Consider the following 22629-nt stretch of genomic DNA (forward strand, 5'->3'; position numbering starts at 1 on the left):
CATTGTTGTCACACATGCATACACACATAAAGAATGAACGGAACAGCTTTATCAATGGAGGACAAAGAAAGGAGACTTATCAGTCATTTACCTAATAATGTCTTTAAAGAATTTTGAATATTATCGTATTTATTTCAATGGGTAGTTGATGCATAACATGGACATTAAGGCCCACTGAAGTGCCTTGAAATGCGCAGCATTATTCAATGTGGGCGGGACATATCGACCAGCTCCTCCCCTTTTTAAAAATAGCTAATAGCATTTAGTTTATATCACAGCTTAGCCCGAGCCGTTGAGTCTGTAAAACCGCCGTTTCCTCCAATTCTCTAACCGTTTCTCCTCCTAATCTCCCTCAAATAATTTTAAAACAGCATTCTGTGCAGAATTAAAATGGGTTTGATACGTTTTCTGGTTTGCGGCGACTCAATCATATTGACAAAAGTGAGAGACTCTAAGTTTTGAACGCTTATATCTTCTAAATGTGAATTTTGTCATTGTTTTTGGAGCACACTAGCTTATAGACAACAGTATGGCGAACATATGCATACTAAAAGCCAAAAAAAACTTCAATTTTTATTTCATGGGGACTTTAACCAGTCTGTAACTTTCTTGTGTCTCTATGTAATGTAATATAATTGCAAAAGAAATGTAGAATGTTATTGTTTTTCTTTTAAGCCATTTTTTTGAGGGGCTCAGTGTGACAGAAACTACAATCCCAGGATGCACTGGGCGAGCTGTTTGGTAGTCCTGAGGTGTTGGAGTGATGGAGGGGGAGTCAGGTCTTTCTGCACACACACACTCCTCCATCCATGAGTGCGGAATCTCGCAGCTGTATCCTCTGTAGTGCTGGGGGAGGACGACGATACGGACTATCTACAAACCAGTGCAAACACTCAAAAGTGAAGTTAGTTTCCCGAAGCTAGACCGATTTATACAGAGGACTGCGACTCAAGTAAAAGCGCATTTGATCGTTTTGGTTAGTTTTGACTTTCGACCGAAGTAGCGACTGGGGTAAAAGTTTTTTCCCCTCTACCTCCTTGTCGCACGAGCGCAAACAAAACAAAATCCACACGGGTGGGATTTTTAAAAGAAAAACGGACGAACACGGTCGAAAATCGGGTTGTTGGTGTTATGAGTGAGTCTTAAACCTTAACGTTAGCCTATAACACTTAACGAAATCATCTTCACGCGATCTTTAGTAGTAGCCTACGAGCACGCGTCTCCGCCGAATATTTTCACTGATTTCAAACGATTATCACTCAGGCGAGTCGAACGAGTAACATCCGAGTGGTTTAATGAAAACTAAAAAAGGCTAAACTTACAACATTGGAAGACATGTGGAGTTTCGTCCATTGACTGTTTCTGCGAGCCTGTATTCTAGGAACTTCTGAATCTGATCTGGGATTGACTCTTTTCAGAAAGGATTTGCTTCAGAAAGAAAAAGGTGAGTAACGCCTGTAAATGGACTCTAGCTAGAGTCTGTAATCAAATACTATGCTTTGCTGTTTTAGTGATTTTAATAATTCTAGTAGAGGTTTTATGAAAACGCTAGGACGGTATAAAAACACTGTTGGGAAGAGTTTGATGACAGTTGTGTTTTTCGTTTTTTTTGTCTACTCATCTTACAACGTTATTCTAAGCATTTTAATTTTATTCGGTGAGAAACCAAAATAGGCCCTTCTTTAAATCACTTTAAAATGTATTTGGACGGAAAGTCATTTTGACTGGGCAGTTTGTTTAAATGTTAATATTGAGCCTGACCGGCTTTAATAATATTATTATATTTTTTTTCCTTACGATTTTCGTTTGAGTAGCCTACGCTGTGGGATCTCATTAGCTTTCATCATCAAATGGCCCCAAATCTGATGTTTTTATGAGAGTGAGTTGATGCGCGTGCCTGTAGCCTACTGTCACGCGCGCTCTCGCGCATCATCTCACATTTGAAGCCACCCAGGAGGACAGTACATCGAAATAATGTTTTCAAAATCGATTGGAATATCTAAGCATATTTAGCTTAAAGATATTGGATTTCTGTTTCACTTAGGCCTATGGCTTCTGTGGAAAAGGTGTTATTGTGTTCAGCATGTGAAGAGCTTATAAGCTTTAGTTTTTTTTGATAGGCTAATGATTTTTCCCTAGTTATTTGGGACCCTGACGGTTACTTTTCATTTTGCCCCTGCACTGTTTTAATTATTATTACCGGTGTTATTATTTTGTAAATCAGTGTTTTCATGCGTTATTGGCCCTTCATCCCTGAGATTTTGCAGATTCCCTTTCCCAAAATAAATGCCTGTTATCTTGATGTGAAGGCAGGTTTATTCTTGCAGTTGTTTATCTTCCCACAGTAAAAAAAAGAGACAAACAACATAACTATACTGAGGTATGAGTTTGGATGGCACTATGCCAGAAGGATAATTCAGTAAAAAAACCACACATTGTTAAAAGACACCTTTCAGCATTTCAAAGACAGAAAAAAATGCCTCTCTAGTTGAAAGTCACATTTATGTCTTTATTTGGGCAGTGACATACGTTTTTCACAGAAATTAATTCAACAAGCTTGAGTCTTGTTGTCCTATAGGGCTTTTGGGCAGGTAAAGAAATGTATGTTTTCACCGAAATTAATTCAATAATCTTGAGTCGTAGTTAGTTGTGCTATAGAGCTTTTGTTCTGTCACGTTGTACATAGCTAAATAATTCTGCACCCACCTCACAGTGTCACTCCCTTTTTCTTCCTCATCACTCACTAGATAATTTCAGAGTAGTGCAAAATACCCCCCCCCCCCACACACACACACACACACACACACACACACACACACACTTCAGTCTTTGACTGTTCAGCTCAGTCTAGAACTTTCTAATCATTGAAGCTTTACATCAAAGTTGCATATAGCCTACTTGCATCCTTTCTTCTAGTTGAGCTTTTAAATACTCTCCCTGCTGTTAAGTCACCATTGCAATTTCAAGTAAAGACATTCACGGACAGTCTCCACCTTTCCACCGGTGTGAAGAACATGATGGAAAAGCAAAGTGGTTTATGAATGGCGACATGCTGGCTGGCGACTGCATGCGCAGACTTGACCCGGAGTTGTTGCAAGTCGATGCAGAAATGTGAGCAAACTACAGTCAATTAGATATGAACATTTTCAGGCAGTTTGTGCAAGAACCATATAGTAGCTTGTATTTCTGGAATTTCATTTAAATCCTGAAACTATTTTTCCTCTGAACATAAAGCTCAGTGTTCGGTCCATGTATATTCATTTAGTGCTTTCATTTGAAAGTTTTTGTTGTTGTTGTTGCTAGTTTTCTTTTCAACCAGTGCTGAAGAACTGTAACCGACCTTGTGAAAATGTAGTTGTTTAAGTCTATAATTACATCAATTACTTAAATTAGAGGGGAAATCATTATGGCTGCTCGTCCCTCAGGATCTGACCAGTGATTTTACTGTTAGCCGCTCCAGACAGGTCACTGGTTCATCTGGTGAAGTAAGAGTATTTTGCAAAGCATCATTAGAGGAATATGGCATTGACAGTTTTGAGTTGTATTAATCATAAAGTCAGTAAGCTAGTTTACTGTGCATTTCTGGATAATAATGGATGTATTTGAGTCAGAGTTTACTGAGCGCAATGATTTGAGCCAGCCTTCGTGTTCTGCATACGGTCCTAAACACTCGTTTTGGTTTGTTGTGTTGATCTTGTAGTGATTTTATAGTGAAATGAAAGGAAGCAAATGGATGAAGGAGAAAAGGCGCGCTGTGCTGTGGTTGTTCTTCCGGTGGAAGTGCTGTTAAGAGTTTGGAGAGAAGAGGAATTCTTTGCCCTCTAATTTACTGGGCTGGCAGGGCTGGGCTGGCACAGTAAACCATCGCCCAGCACTTTTAAAAGGAAAGTTACTATTACACAACAGTCTGAGAGCTTTAGCATGAAACTTTAGGAGGAGTTAGGTCTCAAAATGGAGAGATGCGTTACAATGCCTTATGTTGTTTACATCAACACATCTGTGACAAAGCAAAATGGCTGCCTTAGTTGTCTTAAAACATATATATATTTTTTGCATATGAAAGATTAGGGTTTAATACGATGTCCTTTTCAACACCAGATTTAGTTTTGTTGGGGGCTCATCCGGGATCTCGTTTTTTTCAAGAACAGTCCGGAAAAGAGACTGAGTTTAGAGGAGAATTCACCTTTGGCTAAGCCCCGCCCCCCTTAGTTACTGTTGCTACCTCCGACAACTTAATCTGGGCTCTGGTTTGGTATCAACATGGCTTATGCTGTGACGGCTCTTCCTGCTGAAATTTTATCAAACTTTTATAAAGCAGCAAATAAAGTGTCCGATAGAAGTAGGCAGAAGGGGATGCAGTGTGCGTTCGAAGGCTATATTCAAGACATACCGGCGAAGCGCAAGCAACAACAAGGCATCCAAATAGAGGCAAAAGCATAACGGTCACAGTCAAAAAATGAACCACCGCATATCCTAATGGAGACGGAGGCTCAGTATTTTACTTCGGTTTTGGTAAGGGGAAAAAACGGACACCCCCCTCCAACCTCTCTCCTCCAACGCGTATCTGTGTTACAAATGCCCCAGGCACAACGTTTAACCATATTTTTGATAAAACTACGACGGTAATAGCCTGCCGAGACCAAAAATATGAGCCGCCTGCGTTGAAGTCAATGGAGCGCTGTGAAAAAGTGTCAGACCCTCTGTGGGAGCTTGTTCTTGGCTGCGCTGTGATTGGTCAATCTACATTCTAGGGCGTGGCTTAGCCAAAGGCAAATTAGAGCTTTGGAAGAGAAGGGATATTGGAAAAATCAAGATGGAAAAGAGGGAACCGTATGCGCGTTTCCATTACAGATAGAGATATACCGATTACAATTTTCTTGGCCTATTCCGATTTTTCATTGAGTTTGACCTGCCTATACCGATTTTAGCCGATTCCAATTTCATTTTCTCTAACCACTTTACAGCACACACAAATATATATTTACTATATATATTTTTTTTTTATAAAAGACAATATCCTTTCACCCAAACTGAATAATAAAAACAAGTTTAAATAGGTAAATTTTCTTTTCTGACATAGCCTACTCCAGTTCTTGTTAAAACACACTAGACATGCAAATTCTGTGCAAATGTCAGACTTGACCGGCCGATCACGTGAAAATCGGCCAGTTCCCGTCACCAGCCGATCAATCGGTGCATCTCTAATTACAGATTTGCGCAAGACTCTTGTGATATTTTCTAAATGTCGATAAAAATCTACTGCGAAATGATGGCGTTTCCATGAACCAATGTTATGTGACTAAAATGTAATTTTTCTTCTCGCAATCGAAAATTTTGGTACGTTTACGTATATCGCAGCCGCCGCACTAGCCATTATTATTAATGGAAGGAGACGTAGGCGTGTTATCACAGCATTAATGTCAAGGAAAGACCCTTATACTGTGAGCGACACATATGAGTGTTTCTTCTCCTTCTGCTTCAAGCTCTTGAGAAATTGTGGCATTTCTTTGTTGTTTAGAATCCAGTATTCCCGTAATACTTTTGTCTTTTATGAGTTTAATAAAGAACTCTGTCTCGTCTTCTGTCCAAACAAATGCGCCATCTACGCCAGGTGATCTGTAAATGCGCAAAAACTGTTTCCATTGCAGTTTTGCCAAATATTCCTTATAGAATAGCCTGAAAAACCACCTCATGCGAGAGTAAAAACGTTAAAAAAAAAAGTTTTTGCGCAATTGACGCGTTTTCATTGGCCGTATTTTCAATTCGTGTAATCTGAAGGGTAGCCTAATGGAAATGCGGCTAGTAAAGAGTTTTGCAGGTATGTTCATCAGCCCGGCCCTAATAGCCTCCCTATGGAGTGGCAGTCTGGAGACTCTAGGTTTGGTGGGCCGGCTATGGCTCTGGCTCCCACCGGCACTGGAATGAGTGAGGTCAGGCGTCCCGTCTCCGACACAAACCAATGCTGTTCTCTGGAATGTTCCGCTCCAGTAGTAATGAGCTGGGCCTGCTATACGCTCTCGCCATGTTCCCCTCCAATGATCAGAGAGAGAAAAACATGCCGGGGTTCATTAATTAGGGTACTAACTTCTCTTTCCACTTGACTTGGCCTATTTCTCTTTATTCCATTCTCTCTCTCTCTCTCTCTCTCTCTCTCTCTCTCTCTCTCTCTCTCTCTCTCTCTCTCTCTCTCTCTCTCTCTGAGCGGAAGTTGGGCGAGTGGATGCGAGAGTGGGAGCGTGGTTGTTTTGCGTGAGTGTTGTTTTCTATCTTTTTTCTATGTTGTGTTAGTCTTATTTAATATATCTGTTATCGTTAGTGGTGTAGCTTAAAGTGGTTTAGTTTTGTTTGGTGGCGGCGACGGCCGGTGTGACTGGGAGTCATGCCGGTTCGCGGTGTTGTTGGCGTGGGGCTGGAAACGCTCACGCGCCGACATGCTTTTAAACTTTGTCCAACTATAGACTGTTCTGTTGAGGATTGCGCTTTGGCAGTCGGGGGGGTTGTTGGTTATGATAGCGTTAAATCCGCGTCTAGGATGAACAACGGAGTTGTGATTTTTTTAGATAGCTTTGATAAAGTTGCAACAATTGTTGAGCAAGGTGTAACGATCAAGGAGATCTTGGTTCAAGCGGTGCCGCTCGTTAATCCGGCAAAAAAGATCATTTTGTCGCAAGTCCCTCCGTTCATTAGTAATGAAATGCTAGAGAGGGAGCTTTCAAGACATGGGCAGATAATGTCGCCGATTAAAACAATTGGCCTTGGCTGTAAATCTCCGCATTTGAAGCATGTTGTTTCTTTTAGAAGGCAGGTTTTTATGATTCTTAAAAACAACAATGAAGAGTTAAAATTAGTGTTCAAGTTCAAAGTGGATGATTATGATTACAACGTTTATGTAACGTCTGAGAAAATGAAATGTTTTGGGTGTGGACTGGAGGGTCATCTTATAAGATCATGCCCAGAAAAATTCCCTGCTGAGATTAACAAGGCAGTAGAACAGGGTGAGTCAAGTAAATCCCAGAGACAAATTTTGGACAAAACAAATAATTTACAAGGACAAAAACAGAATGTTGTAAGTGAATTGCAGGGACAAAAACGGAGCAAATCAATTGAAACTCAGGGACAAAAACGGAGTAAATTAATTGTAACTAAGGGAGAAAAACAGAGTGATTCTAAATTTTCTCAGGGACAAAAGCAGAGTGAATCGAGTGAAACTCAGGGACAAAAGCAGAGTGAATCGAGTGAAACTCAGGGACAAAAGCAGAGTGAATCGAGTGAAACTCAGGGACAAAAGCAGAGTGAATCGAGTGAAACTCAGGGACAAAAGCAGAGTGAATCGAGTGAAACTCAGGGACAAAAGCAGAGTGAATCGAGTGAAACTCAGGGACAAAAGCAGAGTGAATCGAGTGAAACTCAGAGACAAAAGCAGAGTGAATTAAAATATTCTCAGGGACAAAAACGGAATGAATCCGATGCAATAAAATCACACAAAGCTCAAAAGTTCGAACAAAATAAAAGATCAACGCGGACAAATGAAGAGCTTTTTCAGGCTCCTTCTCCAGTTGAGAACAGCCAACAGCGTGAGAATGAGGAGGAGAAGGCCAGTAGCACTCGGAAAGAAGTAGAGTTGACTGAAGAAAGTGAGATGCTTGTAGATTACAAATCTGACAAAGAGACTTCTAGTGATGTTGAGGTAGACTCTGAAGCAGACTCGATAGTTTCCTCGCAGTCTTTGCCCCTGGTAGGAAGTGGTTACTCTATGTTGAGTATTAAGAAGTTTCTCATGAGTACTAAAGGAGCTAGGAATGTTAAGCTTGAGAGTGTGTTTCCTGATCTACAGCTTTTCATTGATTCAGTCAAAATGTTTCGAAGAACTTCTGAAAGTGCAGGGGAGAAAGTTTTTACTAATCAGGAACTTTATCGTTTAAAGAAACTTGTTTTGAAAGTTAAAAGACAGCTACAAGATGACGAATATGTTTAGTTTTTTTAATTTGTTTTTTGTTTGTTCCTCTTTTGGTTTTCTTTTTTTCTTTTTTCTAATGAGTGAGTTAAAAATAGGCAGTCTGAATTTGAATGGAGCTAGAGATGAAGGAAAAAGAGCTTCATTTTTCAGACTGTGCTCCCTTAAAAAATTGGACGTTATCTTTGTACAAGAGACGCATAGTACTGTTGATAACGAAGTTGATTGGAAGAGAGAATGGGAGGGTGATGTTTTTTTAAGTCACAAATCTAGCAATAGTTGTGGAGTGGGTGTTCTTTTTTCCAAAGGTTTCAATCCTCACTCTGTTGAATGTGAAGAGATGATTAAAGGCCGACTGTTAAAAGTCAGAGTAATATATGAAAATTTACAACTCGTGTTTATCACTGTATATGCTCCAGCTGTTGGTAAAGAGAGATTGTCTTTTTTGGAAACTGTAAACGATGTTATTAGAGATTGTAATGATAAAGAGTTCTTATTTATAGGTGGAGACTGGAATTGTACAGAGAGTAGACTTGACAGGAATCATGTCGAGCCTCATCCGGCCTCCCGCACACGTCTCATTCAACTGTTAGAGACTCATGAGTTATATGATGTGTGGAGAGGGTTACATGCTAATCAAAGGCAGTATACCTGGACTCACTGTAAAGACAATTTATTGTCTATGGCCAGACTCGATCGTTTTTATTGTTTTAAATATCATTCTAATGTTGTTAAAAACTGCTTTATTAGCCCTGTTGGGTTTTCTGATCACTCACTTGTCTTGATTTGTGTCTTTTTGAAGTGTGTAAAGCCCAGTAGTGCCTATTGGCATTTTAATACAGCTTTATTAGAAGATAAAAATTTTAAAGACATTTTTGTATCTTTTTGGAAAAATCATCAAAGTATAAAAAATGATTTTGTGTCTCTACAACAATGGTGGGACTTTGGAAAAGTTCAAACAAAACAGCTGTGTCAGCAATATAATTGTAATGTCACCAAAGTGTTATTGAAGTCAGTGAAAGCTCTGGAGTCTGAAGTAGAGGAGCTCCAGGTTTTGGCTGAGGCCACAAAAGATCAACAGTATTTTGAAGCTCTTGAGGTCAAAAAGACTGTTTTAACGAACCTGCTTGGGGTATCAGCACAAGGGGCTCTTATTAGGTCCCGTTTTAAAAATGTGGTAGAAATGGATGTTCCATCACACTTTTTCTTTGGATTGGAGCAGAAAAACGGTCAAAAGAGATACATTCATGGTTTAAAGTCTGATGCTGGGCATGTGTTGTCTGATCATGCTGCTATTCGTAAACATGCTGTCAGCTTTTACTGTGAACTGTATAAATGTGAACACCAAGAAGAGCCGATGTTAGCTCAGAGTTTTTATACTGGTCTGCCCCAGGTTGCACAAGAAAGTAACGTTGTGCTGGATTCAGATATTTCCCTTGGTGAACTGTATGTAGCGTTGCAGAGTATGCAGAGCAGAAAATCTCCTGGATTAGATGGTCTACCAGTAGATTTTTATAAGTTTTTTTGGTTTTTAATTGGAGAAGATCTTCTGGCAGTGCTGAAAGATAGCTTAGCCAATGGACTTCTGCCTTTAAGTTGCAGGAGGGCAGTTCTTACCCTGCTGCCAAAGAAAGGTGACCTGCAGCTTATAAAAAACTGGAGACCTGTGTCCCTGCTTTGCACTGATTATAAGATACTCTCCAAAGTGTTGGCCAACAGACTTAGTAAAGTTATGGAACAAGTAATTTTGCCTGATCAAACCTATTGCGTTCCTGGCAGGCTGATTTATGATAATATTGTTCTTATCCGAGACTTGTTAGAAATCTCTAAGCTTTTTGGTCTTAAAATGGGATTAGTTTCTATTGATCAGGAAAAAGCGTTTGACCGCGTTGAACATAAATATTTATGGGAAACAATGAGTGCGTTTGGTTTTACTTCTGATTTTATTAACAAGATCAAGACGTTGTACTGTGATGTGCAGAGTGTTTTAAAAATCAATGGTGTTTTGAGCGCTCCTTTCCAGGTCCAGCGGGGAATTAGGCAGGGCTGTGCCCTCTCTGGCATGTTGTATTCTCTGGCGTTTGAACCCTTATTACATAAACTTAGATCTGTTTTAAAAGGTGTGATTTTACCAGGGTGCAATATACCCTTAAAGCTATCTGCGTATGCGGATGATTTAGTCATCATTGTTGATAATCAACAAGATATTGATATACTGACAAATGTGATAGTTCAATTTGGTATAATTTCTTCAGCCAGAGTAAACTGGAGCAAAAGTGAAGCTCTCTGTATAGGAGTGATGGAGAAAAAGTTTAATTTGCCTGTGGGGCTAAATTGGAAGACAGAGGGGGGGTTAAAATATTTAGGTGTTTTTTTGGGTGAAGAAACCTTTGTCCTTAAAAACTGGGATAATGTTCTTGAAAAAACTAAAGGTTGTTTTGCTAGATGGAAGTGGATTTTACCAAAGATGTCTTATCGAGGTAGAGTTCTTGTCATTAACAACCTGATTTCATCCACTTTATGGCATCGTTTATCGTGTGTTGATCCTCCTCCAGACCTGCTACCAAAGATTCAGGCACTTCTTGTTGATTTCTTCTGGGATCGTCTGCATTGGACGCCTCAAAGTGTGTTGTTTTTGCCGAAAGATGAAGGAGGACAAGGCGTAATTCATCTGAACAGTAGAGGGGCGACTTTTCGCTTCCAGTTTGTGCAGAGGTTCCTGTGTGGTCCCGCAGACCTGGTGTGGAGACCACTGGCATGCACTATTCTGAACCAGCTAGGTGGACTTGGCCTAGACAGAACATTGTTTCTGATGGACTTAAAACAGCTCAACACCAGTGGTTTGCCGAGTTTCTACCGTGGACTGTTAAAAGTCTGGAATCTATTTAAGACGGAGAGGACAGAACATCACAGCTCACTGTACTGGCTTCTTCAAGAGCCAGTTGTGTATGGGACCCGTTTGAGTGCAGCTTGTCAACTAGGTCCCAGTTTACTCAAACAGTTCTGTTTGGCTAATGTAGTGACTTTGGGACATGTAATTCATTTTACAGGTGCAAACATGGACAATGCGCTTCTACTTGCTTCTCATGTAAAGGTACACTCTATTCGCATGATTGAGTTGTTGCTAAAAAAGTGGAAAGAGGTTTTAACAGACTCTGAACGCACATTGTTGCATTTTTATTGTGATGGTTCTGTTCATTATAGTGTTGATGATGTTTTTCCTTTGGTGAAGATTCTCCCAGACTTTAAGGACTGTACAGGTTTTTTCTTAGGAATCAATAATCCCTGTTTGTCTGTTCATGATGCTGACAAGAAATTGTTATATAGATTGATTGTGAAAATTTTGAATAAAGATAAACTAAATGGTAAAATTGACACTCCATGGAGAGCTCGCTTGGGTCTGGTAGATGGTGTTGGACCTGAATGGAGGGCGCTGTATAAACCACCATTGTTGAAGAAAGTTGCTGATTTGCAATGGAGAGTTTTACATACAGCAGTGGCTGTTAATTCTTTTATCTCTGTTTTGAACCCTGATATTAATCATGACTGTCCTTTTTGCACTCTTCGTGAGACAGTTTTTCACTGCTTCATGGACTGTTGTCGTCTTGTGCCACTGTTCTCTATGTTGGAAGATCTTTTTAAATTGTTTGATGTAGTTTTTTCCAAACAGTTGTTTATTTTAGGTTATAGGTATTCACAAAAAAAGAGAGAGCAGTGTCAACTCTTTAATTTCATTTTGGGGAGAGCAAAGATGGCTGTGTATATGAGTAGACGAAATAAGGTTGAAGGATCTACAGATGATGATGCTGTGTTTGTATTTGTCAAAATGTTGAAATCACGTTTAAGAATAGATTTTAATTACTACAGTTTGATGAACGATCTCGGAAAATTTTCCAATATTTGGTGTCACAAAGAGGTACTCTGCTCTGTTGTAGAGAATAATATAACTTTTAAGAGTGTGTTGATGTAATGTGATTTTATCTGATTGAGTGTTGTTGTTGTTTTTTTGCAACTGTTTTAATAAAGTACTTGTAAAATCTCTCTCTCTCTCTCTCTCTCTCTCTCTCTCTCTCTCTCTCTCTCTCTCTCTCTCTCTCTCTCTCTCTCTCTCTCTCTCTCTCTCTCTCTCTCTCTCTCTCTCTCTCTCTCTCTCTCTCGTCTGCTGTGTCTTTCCCTCTCTAAGTGAACACCGTGGAAAAGACTTTAAATATAATCAGCTGAATGTTTGTTCTGCTGTTTGTTTTACTTAGAAATAGTTCACGTAAACAGAACTTGTTTAAAAAAAATGTTCAAACATTTACATCAGCGGAATCTCAGCCAAGTAATTTAGTCATAAACTAAGCCTTCTGGTTTGTGATTTTCTTAAACTACCATTTTTGTTTCCCCAAAAGCATATTAATTAAACGCGTTTAACAGTTAAAACTAGTGTAGGGTACATTAGTCGTTCCAGCCATGTAAACTTGACCTGTTGCATCAGTAAAAAGACTACACTGAGAAAACAATACGTTTAGTTGTGATTTTTTACAGATTGAATGGATGCAATATTGGAGAGGATGTCTATAGAGGATAAGGAATTCAAACATGTTTTCTGCGATAATAATATCAGAGCACTATTCCATGGCTGAAAAACAGAACTAGCATGTGTGTTAAAGAGCGATCAACTAAGGATTAGCTAACATCTGAAGGTTTAAAGATACTTATTGCAAATCGTAGCTGTTCAGTGTATCCGGTTCCTCTTAGCTCACCTGTCCTGATGGGAGTTTCCCATGGACTGTGTTCAACCTTTTTCCGTTTTGAGAAAGAAAAAAACTGAAGAGAAATAAATTCGAAATGATATGATATTGTAATACAATATTGAGTTTTGTGTGCAGCCAATATTCTACTACACATCCAAAACAAGCTGAGAAGAACTGTCTTTCTTAAAAATAATAATTTACTGCAATAAGAATAAGATGATGGCTAAATCTCTTATTTACACCATGTCGCCTTGATTATAATGGGAGCTTCCTGGTTTTGTCATGTCTCGATCGCACTGTATATTGTTACACTTCGGTATATTACTGAAACAGAACAGATTTACATTAGTAGGTCTTTGTTTTCTTCTTTTCCATGTAGTATGATGTGTGTGGGCTTTTTTAAGGATGTTTTTATCCTGGAGATGATTATTGGTGTTGTGTGTGTCTTTTGCAGTGTCTGACACAAGCTCAGAGTCCCACACCGTCTCTCATCTGTTCTTCTGGTTTGTTCAAGCTTCAGACATAGCTTGAAAAATGAAACCAACCCAAACTCAATGAGAAAAATTGTATGTGTATCAAATCTCATTTCTTGGTGTTTTTCCAAATTGCTCGTCCTAATTAGAGCAGCTGTGAAGGTGATGGACATCTCATCACATTATTCTGTAAAATATTTGACTCAAGTGCATTACGCACTAACCTTTTTGCATGGGTCCTAGAACCTAGGAAAGAAATGATATTGGTGTAAGATAAATTACAGATTTGGTTTATTCCGTAATTTAATAGAAGTTACATTTGAAATGCACTTGGCTTAAAATGGAATGGCATGTGTCCAGTTTGAATAGGCATGATGCTTGGATTGCTCCAGCCGTTCGTAAGCTCTTTCTTAAATTTGAACATAAAGCACACACTAGAGGCTTAGTAACTACTAGCTAGTCTGTAACTAACTCTGTACTTTATTCAGTTGCACAATTTGTCCTTAAGGCAGAACGTAGCTAGTAGGTTGTAAACCCTCTGTAAAGTAATGTGTAGTCACATAATATGACGTTTACCCTCAACGATCCAATAGCAGCCTTCAAATATGTGAGCAGAAGCTGTTGAAATGCCGTGAATTTCAGTTTATACTTCCTTCTAACTTCTTTTGTCTCCCGTAACTAATGGTAAAAACGTCCAAATATTAGCTAAATACGATACTACTTAATCATGATTAACATAATACATGTTTTATGTAAATAACATTCAGAAACTGTATTTAAAACGCAATCAATAAGGATCATTAAATAAATACTGATACAAAAAACATAAGCAATTACATTTATTGATTATGACTGATTTTATTTGGCATATGCACAACACAGAGTGATCTATGCACACAGTGGCGCTCTTGTAGGATGGGTTCGTGTTGAAGAGCAAAGCAATCTTTTCACATAATGTACTTTTACCTAAATTGTTAGTGAGTGTAAATGTAAGAATTATCATAATGTCTAAAGACTTGAAGTCTGTCGGGTAAAACAAGTGCTTATTGATGCTATTTTATTCCAACCGTTACTCCTCCTGATCGGAGGCTTCAGTAAATATTTAGTTTATACGTAGAGTTACGCTTCAACTAAGCATAATGGTGCAACGCAAAAATATTTAGTAGTGCATAAGTTGTAACTTAGTGCCCATTTTCTTCTAAACTATGCTAAGTTGTAACTTGCGCACAGAGAATTCAAAACAATTCACGACATCACTGACTTTTTTTCTTATGTTAAAGTTGAATAGCCGCACAAATGGTAAGTTGAGATTTCATTTACGGTAGTTTATTTAGAAAGTCTAGGGTTCATATAACCTTTAGCTTCATTTTAGCTTTAACCATTTTAAGATTTATTTATTTATTTTTATTTATTTACATGTGTGAATTAGAAGCAAAATCCCGAATGCAAGCAAAGGCACACGGATTACCACAGCTAAACATTCTGAAGGAAAAACGTCTGCCAGATGAATTGTGAAACGCTGATTTTTTTCAGACCAATCCGCTCGTAGTGGGGTGTGTGTTGAAATGTGCAAATGATGTTTGAATGAGGAGTTCCGATAGCTATTAGGACAAATGGCGTGAAGGGGTCATGCTGGGGTCTAAACCAGCTCAGAGTTGACAGATATCTGTGAAGGGTTGGAAGAGTGTGTTTGAGTTTCTGTGCGTTTTACTGCGTGTGTTAGTAAGAGCAAACAGATGGAGTGACCCAACAGTTCTCTCCACTATAAATAGGTTTATGCAATCAAATTTCTGCGTTTGCATTGTCTTCAGTACATAATTGAACTAAAATCAAAGAGTGCCACGTTAGCTTACTGTTGTTCAAGGTGATTGTGTTGATGCAAACTCATTAAAGACACAGTGATGTAGTGGAAAAGTCTGAGGTTGGAATCCTTGAGTTCTTAAAGGACGTGCTGTTCCAGTATTGACCTTATTCAGCAAAGTTATGTTTTCTTCTGCTTCATGGTTACAGCTAAAATGGATGGAGAGTTTTATCAGGCTGTTTATAAGAAACTTTGATCTGTGCTGCTCAAGCATGTAGGGGTTTCTGTGACTCTTATTATAGAGTTTTACTGGAATTCTTTCTCTGTCAGGGATTCTTTTCTATTAAAAGTGAACAATTTTTTTTTTTAGTTTTTTTTTTTAGCTTAACTTACCTTAACAGAACAGCTTCGGAGTCATTGGAATGGTTATATCAGGGCCCCGTTAACGTTTACACGTACATGGTTATTTTGAAAAATGGAGACATTTCCCTTTGTTTGAGCCCTTCATTTACACGCAAACGGAGAATTCGCCTTTGAAAACGATTCTTTCTAAAAACTCCGGCCAGAATGGCTGGAGATTTTGGAAAACTTCAGTTTTAGGCAACCGACGTCACAGTAAGTGATTATTTTCGGCATTCGGATTGGCTAACGTGGGCTTGAGCTTCTCGTGACACTGCCACCTACAGGTTTGGCATGCTCTTGACGGCATATACACGGGTTCGTGTTCGATCACTTTTCTGAAAACTGACAGGTGTGCAGGATGTTATTTTTGAAAACGTAGAGAGGGGTGAAATGTCTGCTTATGAAAATAGCCGTCCACGTGTAAACGTAGCCCAGGTCTCGCGATGTAACAAATTACTTTACGGCAAAAAAATATCTGCTAAAATTCTGTCATTATTGCACTCCCTCACGGTGTTCAAACCCGAATGAAGACGACGTTTTAAAGAATGTCCCGTCTGCTTTGATGTCGTTAATCTACTAGCCTCGTATCTGGGAATCGCCAACGAGTTTTTACGACAGTGTTATCAAATATCTATCCCGAAGATGTAGGGGGAGCTCTTTAGAGAAACTTGCGAGAATACAGCGAAGAAATTCCCGAAAATGCATAGCTCTACTTTAAGCCATAAGATTATTTTCGTCAGTAATTAAACCCTGATGTTAATTTGTACAATTCCTCAGTTCAAGTTATTGTATGTTTTAATTAATTTAGTATGGTTTTTGCTTCTGAAATGAATGCTGGCATAAGAATGGTCTGGTGTGTGAAGAAAAATGTCATCAGCCACATTACGAAAGGTTCATGTTGTCTTTAGTCATTGGTTGTTGTGATTGGATAAATATTCTTAATTGTTTCGCTTTCTGGTTTTCTTCACCTCACACACACACAGAGCGGATGTCCTAGCTGTTTTAATGGAGAGCTGGGCTGGATGCAGAGTTCAGATGTAGAGAGTCCTTGATGATGATGATGATGATGATGACGATGATGAAGACCATGCTGCTGCTGATCTCAATACTCCTGACTCTGGCTCTTCAGTCCCATTGCAGACCAGCCACCCAAGAAGAGAGTAAGTGTTTTTTTTTGTAGTCCACTAGTATCCCAGTTGAAGACGTGTTAACAATAAACCATGTCTCAGACACTTTGCAATTAAGCTCTCTGAAATAGTTTTTAAATTGGCCATATCCTACGCCATATACTTTTTTTTTTTTTCACTTTAATGTTGCTTAAGCTTTCTTTCAACAAAAACAGGTGTGATTGTTTTCCACCCTCTGTCTGGGCCTGAATTAAACAGGCTGTTTTTTTTGTTTTCTTTTGCAATAGTACCGTTAAGATGTGTTCATATAAATGAACATCATTACGGTATCTCAATGGCCTATTTTTAAGTGTATATTCAGGAAACTATGCCTACATAGTAGTACATCAAACATCTTTCTTCTTCATGTTTTACATAGCAAGTAAAATACTGTTTCCCACAATTTGTCCATTATAAAGAGCTAGACTTTGATTTCTTTCAATATTGTACAATATGATTGTATAGCAATATTCATGTCTGCAATTTGCTGTATGTCAGTCGTAAGCCGTGGGGGGAAAAGCTGTGGAAGTTTACACTCGGATACCATTTGTTCTCCATTTCCACCTCATATCCAAAATAGCCATTTAAAACCCTAAGGACTTTCGAGCGCTCAAGTCATAGACGGAGAGTGAAAAAGGCAAACGGGTAAAAAAAAAAAAAAAAAAAAAACAGCAGCTGAAATAAAACCCTGAAAAATGTGTCCTTTGGCATGATTCCAGCGGAGCGAGTGCCTGTGGCTCTCACAGGCCCAAACGTGCTTCCCTACCGTCATCCCCGTCTTCTGGATTTCGGAAATACAGTGTTCCCGGGAGACTTCTGAATGCCTTGCATTACGTTATAAAACGAGCGGTCACTTCTGCTCTGGCCGACTGCTCTGGCTTTAAATAAACATGGTAGGTTTGCATTGACCCCAGAGCTGGAGGTGTGAAATAGCTTCCATCTGTATCCTCCGGCTATGCAGAGATACCTCTTCCCCCTCTCTATCTCTCCCTCTCCGTTGTCTCGTCATCCTCCTTTTGTAATGAAAAGGTGTTTGTTGAAAAGAGAAGAGTTGACTACCTGAGACGCTATAAATGACTGCTTTTAAAAGAAGACACAGAAAGTACTCCGCCCTGTGGAGCTGTTCCACAGTGGAGATCATGTTTCTGGGAAAATGAAGCACGTTTGAGTGCAGAGCTGTGAAGCGTAGCCCTGTGGGTACTGTAGTGCTCTTCATCAAAACTTGCATTGCATGAAAATGAAGGTGAAAATCCAGCTTTTAATGTTGTTTATATGTCTATGTGGTGGTTTTAATACGCTTTAAAGGAGCACTTTGATGGGTCTCAGTGCATGCATTGTTTTAGTTTGGCAGGGTCGCCTCTAGCTTAGCTTAGACTGTATTGGGGCAAAGCACAGGCGAAGCACTGCTACTTGGGTGCTATAGCCAGCTAATATTCACGCCGGTATGTTGATGGAAGTTGTGGGATTTCAGGTGTTGCGTGATATCTCTGCGCCCAAGTAGCAGTGCTTCGCCCCAATAGTCCCAAGTCAAGTTCTGCCTAGGAAATCGCCTAGTCTTAATCTGCATCGCTATTGTACTCGTTGTGAAAACGCAGGCCACAAGAAGTAATTTTATTTATTTATTTTTTTATCACTTTTACTCAGGACATGCTAGCTGGCAACAAAGGATTCCATTCATTATGCTAAGCTATGCTAGCGTCGACCCTGCCAAACTAAAACAATGCATGCACTGAGACAAAAATGCATTTGCCCACCTATCTAAATGTAGGAAAGACGGTGAATAAGCCCTGTTTCAAAAAACAGTGGAGTGTTCCTTTAAGACAAACCATGAGCAAATTCATAAGTCAACACCATTGCTGAGTATTTTATCCTTAAAACTGCAGTGAACCAAAGACGGTTCAACGTGTGATCGTCAACGAGTGGATCTCTGAGCTGCTGTCAGTGTTGCCAGATTGGAAATGTCCCATTATCGTACCAGAATCTCAAAATTATCGTATTTGGAAGGAAATTATCGTACATACAGCTATTTATGTAGACCAACAACTTTTTGACTCAAACTGCAAATTACTTTATTGCTGAACTATCAACCGTAGCTTGGAAACAACTGACCTAAGCGCAGCGGCAGGAACGTTAACTTGTGCACGTGAGAGAGTCATTCTCCACGATGATTGGCCGAGAAGACGTAACGTGAGATGAGATGGAAGACATGCGTAACACCACGTTCACGTTCTCCTCACAATCATGACGGTAGACGTAGGATACACAGCTAGATAAATCAGTACAGAAGCCCTTACAACAACCATCATTTGTCATAAAAATTCTGAAATTATTGTACTTTATGGGATTTTTTTTCTTTGTTGATCGTACAGAGGTCAAAATTATCGCACAAATACGATACTTATCGTATGACTGCCTGGTGTGAGTGGAGGCGGGGCTAATTTGCATATTCATAGAACCCCGTATACTAAATGAGGCAAGGGTGTAGTTACATTCAAGCTATTTTAAGGCATGAATTTTTCAATATGTAATTTTGGTGATCAAAGATCAGTTTTAAGGGATAAAATGATTGAATACAGGGGAACTTTAAACAATGTTTCAAGTTGGTGCGGATCTAACACCCTAGATACGCACTTTTTTTTTTTATCCCCATGCATCTGACTATTTTGATCATATATTTTAGTTTCTTGCTATTAGTTTGAACACTTCTCTAAAATATTTTGTTGTGACTATAATGAAGGGAGGAAGACCCTTGATGAATTACCTTTTACCCACTTAATGCTTGACAGCCAAATGGCCAAGCGTGTTGATACCCTGTAAGCATTTCCTCTACTCCTCCTCTCCCTTCTTCCTCCTGTCAGGACAGAGCACTTTTCCTTCTCTCCCCTCAGGCCTCCTGTGGCGTAAATGATAGTTTCAGCTGTTGATGAGTGACTGACACTCCAGCATTTGGTTACATGTGTTTTTTTCCCTAGGTGGGAATACAACCTGCACAAATAAGACTTCCTTAAGTAGCATTTTAACTTTAAACCCTTGATCGGAAGACACTTTCAAAGGCCCCAGGCATATTTAATTGAAAGCGGGAAAATTTTGAGCAAATCATAACCTTATATAGGTTTATATTTAACATTTTTATGTTTTTATTTTTCCTTGTGTATAATTTGATACTTTATGCCTTTATATAATTAATCTTTAACTATCTATTGTTAATGATTATAAACTGTTAGTGTTATTTTAATATTTATATAATGAGCTTTTATTTTTAGATTTTAAGTTACATTTTAGTCTTTGTAATTTTGGTATGTGGTTTTGTCATCATTATTATATTATTATCATCATTGTTTAATATTTCTGTTTAGCTATTTAGTGTATTTGTATTTTAGTTCTAGTAATTTTAGTACTTGAAATTCAACTTATTTTATTTCAGTCAGTTGAATTTTTTAAGTTTACCTTTAATATTTCAGATTTATTTTACTGCAGCTTTATTTCAATTACCAAAAAACAATTTTTAATAGTTTAATTGTAGTTAAACAAGACTTAAGCTCATTGTTTTAGCGGTTTTGATTGACTACTAGTCTACGGCTATGACACTTCTGTACATTTGTAAAACACGCTCTAGTCGCAGATACTACAATAGATGTAAAATATATATTTCCTACTTCAAACCTTTATCAATGAACCAGTTTTGAATCAGTATATTGAAAAACACAATTTACTGATTTGCTTGTCACTCAATAGTATTCCCAATTTTCACATTAAATTACTTGAAGGATATAGAAACATGTTAATGTGCGTTTCTGTTGTTCATGATTAATGTCCATTGATGCTCTTTAATGTATGCCGCTTTTCTTATTCTTGCCACATCATTCTCTCATTCTCAATCTTACTCTCTGTAAAACATGCTGACCATCTAAAAGGAGATGAATAAATACTGTGGGGAAAACAATGGCTGTGATTCAGCAGGGCACGCTGATCTCATTCCTGCCCCTGCGTGTACATGAGCACATTTACGTGTAGGCAAGCAGTGATTATGTTTGTACAACCGTGGCCATTGTGAACAAATGCCATTAGCATCCAAGTCCTGATGTGGGCTTTAATTGACGCAGGCTTGCATAAGGCAGGTTAATGGTAGGGGAGGTGTGTGTGTGTGTGTATTCTTCTGTCACACTGTGCCCACACCTTCGTTAATCACGAGTAATGGACTGATAGTAAGATAAATAATCAAATTTGGTCACGAAATGAACTTACTAGTCACATTCCACTTTCTTTGTGTGTTATTCTTTGTGACGGTGCACATTTCAATCTGCTATTGAGACTAAACCTCCTATATACTGTGTGTATATATACAGGCCTAAAGGGATTTTTTTGCCACACCCTCCAATGGCCGGTGACTTAGATTTTTTTTACCAGCCTTGACACAAAAACAGGCAGTTATGACACCAACATTTTAGATACCTGTGATAATTCACATTCCTCTATTTCAATTTGATACCACAGCTTAACTAATATAAATGTAATAACAAACTTTCTTAAAGACAAGCAAACAGTCAGTTTACTTAACTTAACTTAACATAAATACAATACATGAAATAAACAGTGCTCTTCAGCTACCGAAATGTAATAAAGTAGGCTAATCAAGTAAATAACACTGCATAGTCTTCATGTCCTTTTTCAAGTTCAAGAGGAGTGAGTGTTTTTTCCTTTGTCCTCTTGGTCAACATTAAAAACGCAGAGAGCAGGATTATTTGGATGCTGTCACTTTAAGAGCGAATGCACGCACACATCATGCGTTTTGTGTTTGTGTTCACTTAAGACATAACCGACTATGTTTACTCGGATGCTTTTTTGACATTAATTTTTGAGTGAATTTGTCCATTGACGTGCAGGAAGGCATTTAAAAGAGAGCTCAACTTCGCACGCTCTGCTTTTAGATGACGCGCTTTTAGATCACGCGCTTCAGATGTTAAACTTCCCACACAGCGGCGTGAGTAACACATCCCCTTTCGCATGTTCCAGCGCTTGAATATTTACATTGGAAAGGCTGTAACTTTCGTGATGATGAAGCACTGATCCGTCAACTGTAAAGAGAGTCCTTCACGCTTGTTCATGTTATCACAACATTGCATTTGTTAGAATTAAAAAAATTGGTACTGGCGACTGACGCCGTTTTATACACTCGCCAATGCCGACTTTTACTAGGTGAGTGTTGATTTTAGGCCCTGTGTGTGTGTGTGTGTGTGTGTGTGTGTATATATATATATATATATATATATATATATATATATATATATATATATAATTTTTTTTCTTTTCTTTTTTCTGGACTATAAGTTGCACTTTTTTTCATAGTTTATAGTCAGGTGTGACTTATATGGACACCTATTCAGCCTGTTGTTCTGTGTGCTATTGTGTTGCTGAATAACTCGCCTTTCCAGATTAAATGTCTGTTCTTGGTCTTGGATTTTGTGTGAAAAATGTCTAGATCAATGCGAATTAGTCCAGTTCGACTTATATGTTTTTTTCCTCTTCATGACGCATTTTTTGACTGATGCGACTTATAGTCTGGAAAATATGGTAGTAGTCAACATTTGAAGTGGATTAAAACCTTTTGTTGTCTTAAGACAGCTTTGATTAACTTTTTTTGATCCTCTTCAAATGTTGACTACTGTATATAACCACCCACAGATCAGATCTGAGATAAAGGGTTGGTCTTTTTCTGGCCTTTTTTTGCAATCTTCCTACTTCCATCTTTTCCTCTTCTCTGCTTGACCATCGTTCTCTCATGAAAGGAAATCCCTGTGGTCATTCTCTTCGTGTATTGCTTCCTCTCTTGTATCCTGAAAGGCCTCTCTGCCATATCCGAGTCTCACTCGCTCACCGCTCATTTTGTCCTTCGCCCCCAAAAAAATCCCTTTCATGATTTACCATAATTAACATGATTTTCAGGCATGTCAATCATTTTTTTCCGAATGCCTTGCAGCAGGAAAGAAAAAATGCAATGGCTATTCCAGCTGGGTTGCTTTTCCAAAAATATGGACTTGAATCCAACCTAATCTGGTCAGAGAATCTGGAAGATTAACAGTCCTGAGATTTCATGGGG

The 22629-nt window shown here is 38.7% G+C and overlaps 1 protein-coding gene across 3 annotated transcripts in view; it reads left to right on the forward strand.

Moving 5' to 3' along the window:
• Positions 1–697: 697 nt before the first annotated feature.
• Positions 698–22629, forward strand: part of LOC307012122 (fibroblast growth factor receptor 1-A) — a 53251-nt gene continuing 31319 nt past the window's right edge. Inside the window, exons 1-2 of one of the 3 annotated variants that reach the window (XM_079638412.1) lie at positions 698–1444; positions 16350–16526. In XM_079638412.1, coding sequence (XP_079494538.1) covers positions 16418–16526 — 109 coding nt within the window. In that variant the 5' untranslated portion in view covers positions 698–1444; positions 16350–16417. The remainder of the gene's footprint in view (positions 1445–16349; positions 16527–22629) is intronic. The other 2 variants (XM_079638411.1, XM_079638410.1) reach the window with 2 other exon arrangements.

The sequence above is a fragment of the Phoxinus phoxinus genome (assembly GCF_949152265.1).
Source record: "Phoxinus phoxinus genome assembly, chromosome: 15".
Lineage (NCBI taxonomy): Eukaryota > Metazoa > Chordata > Actinopteri > Cypriniformes > Leuciscidae > Phoxinus > Phoxinus phoxinus.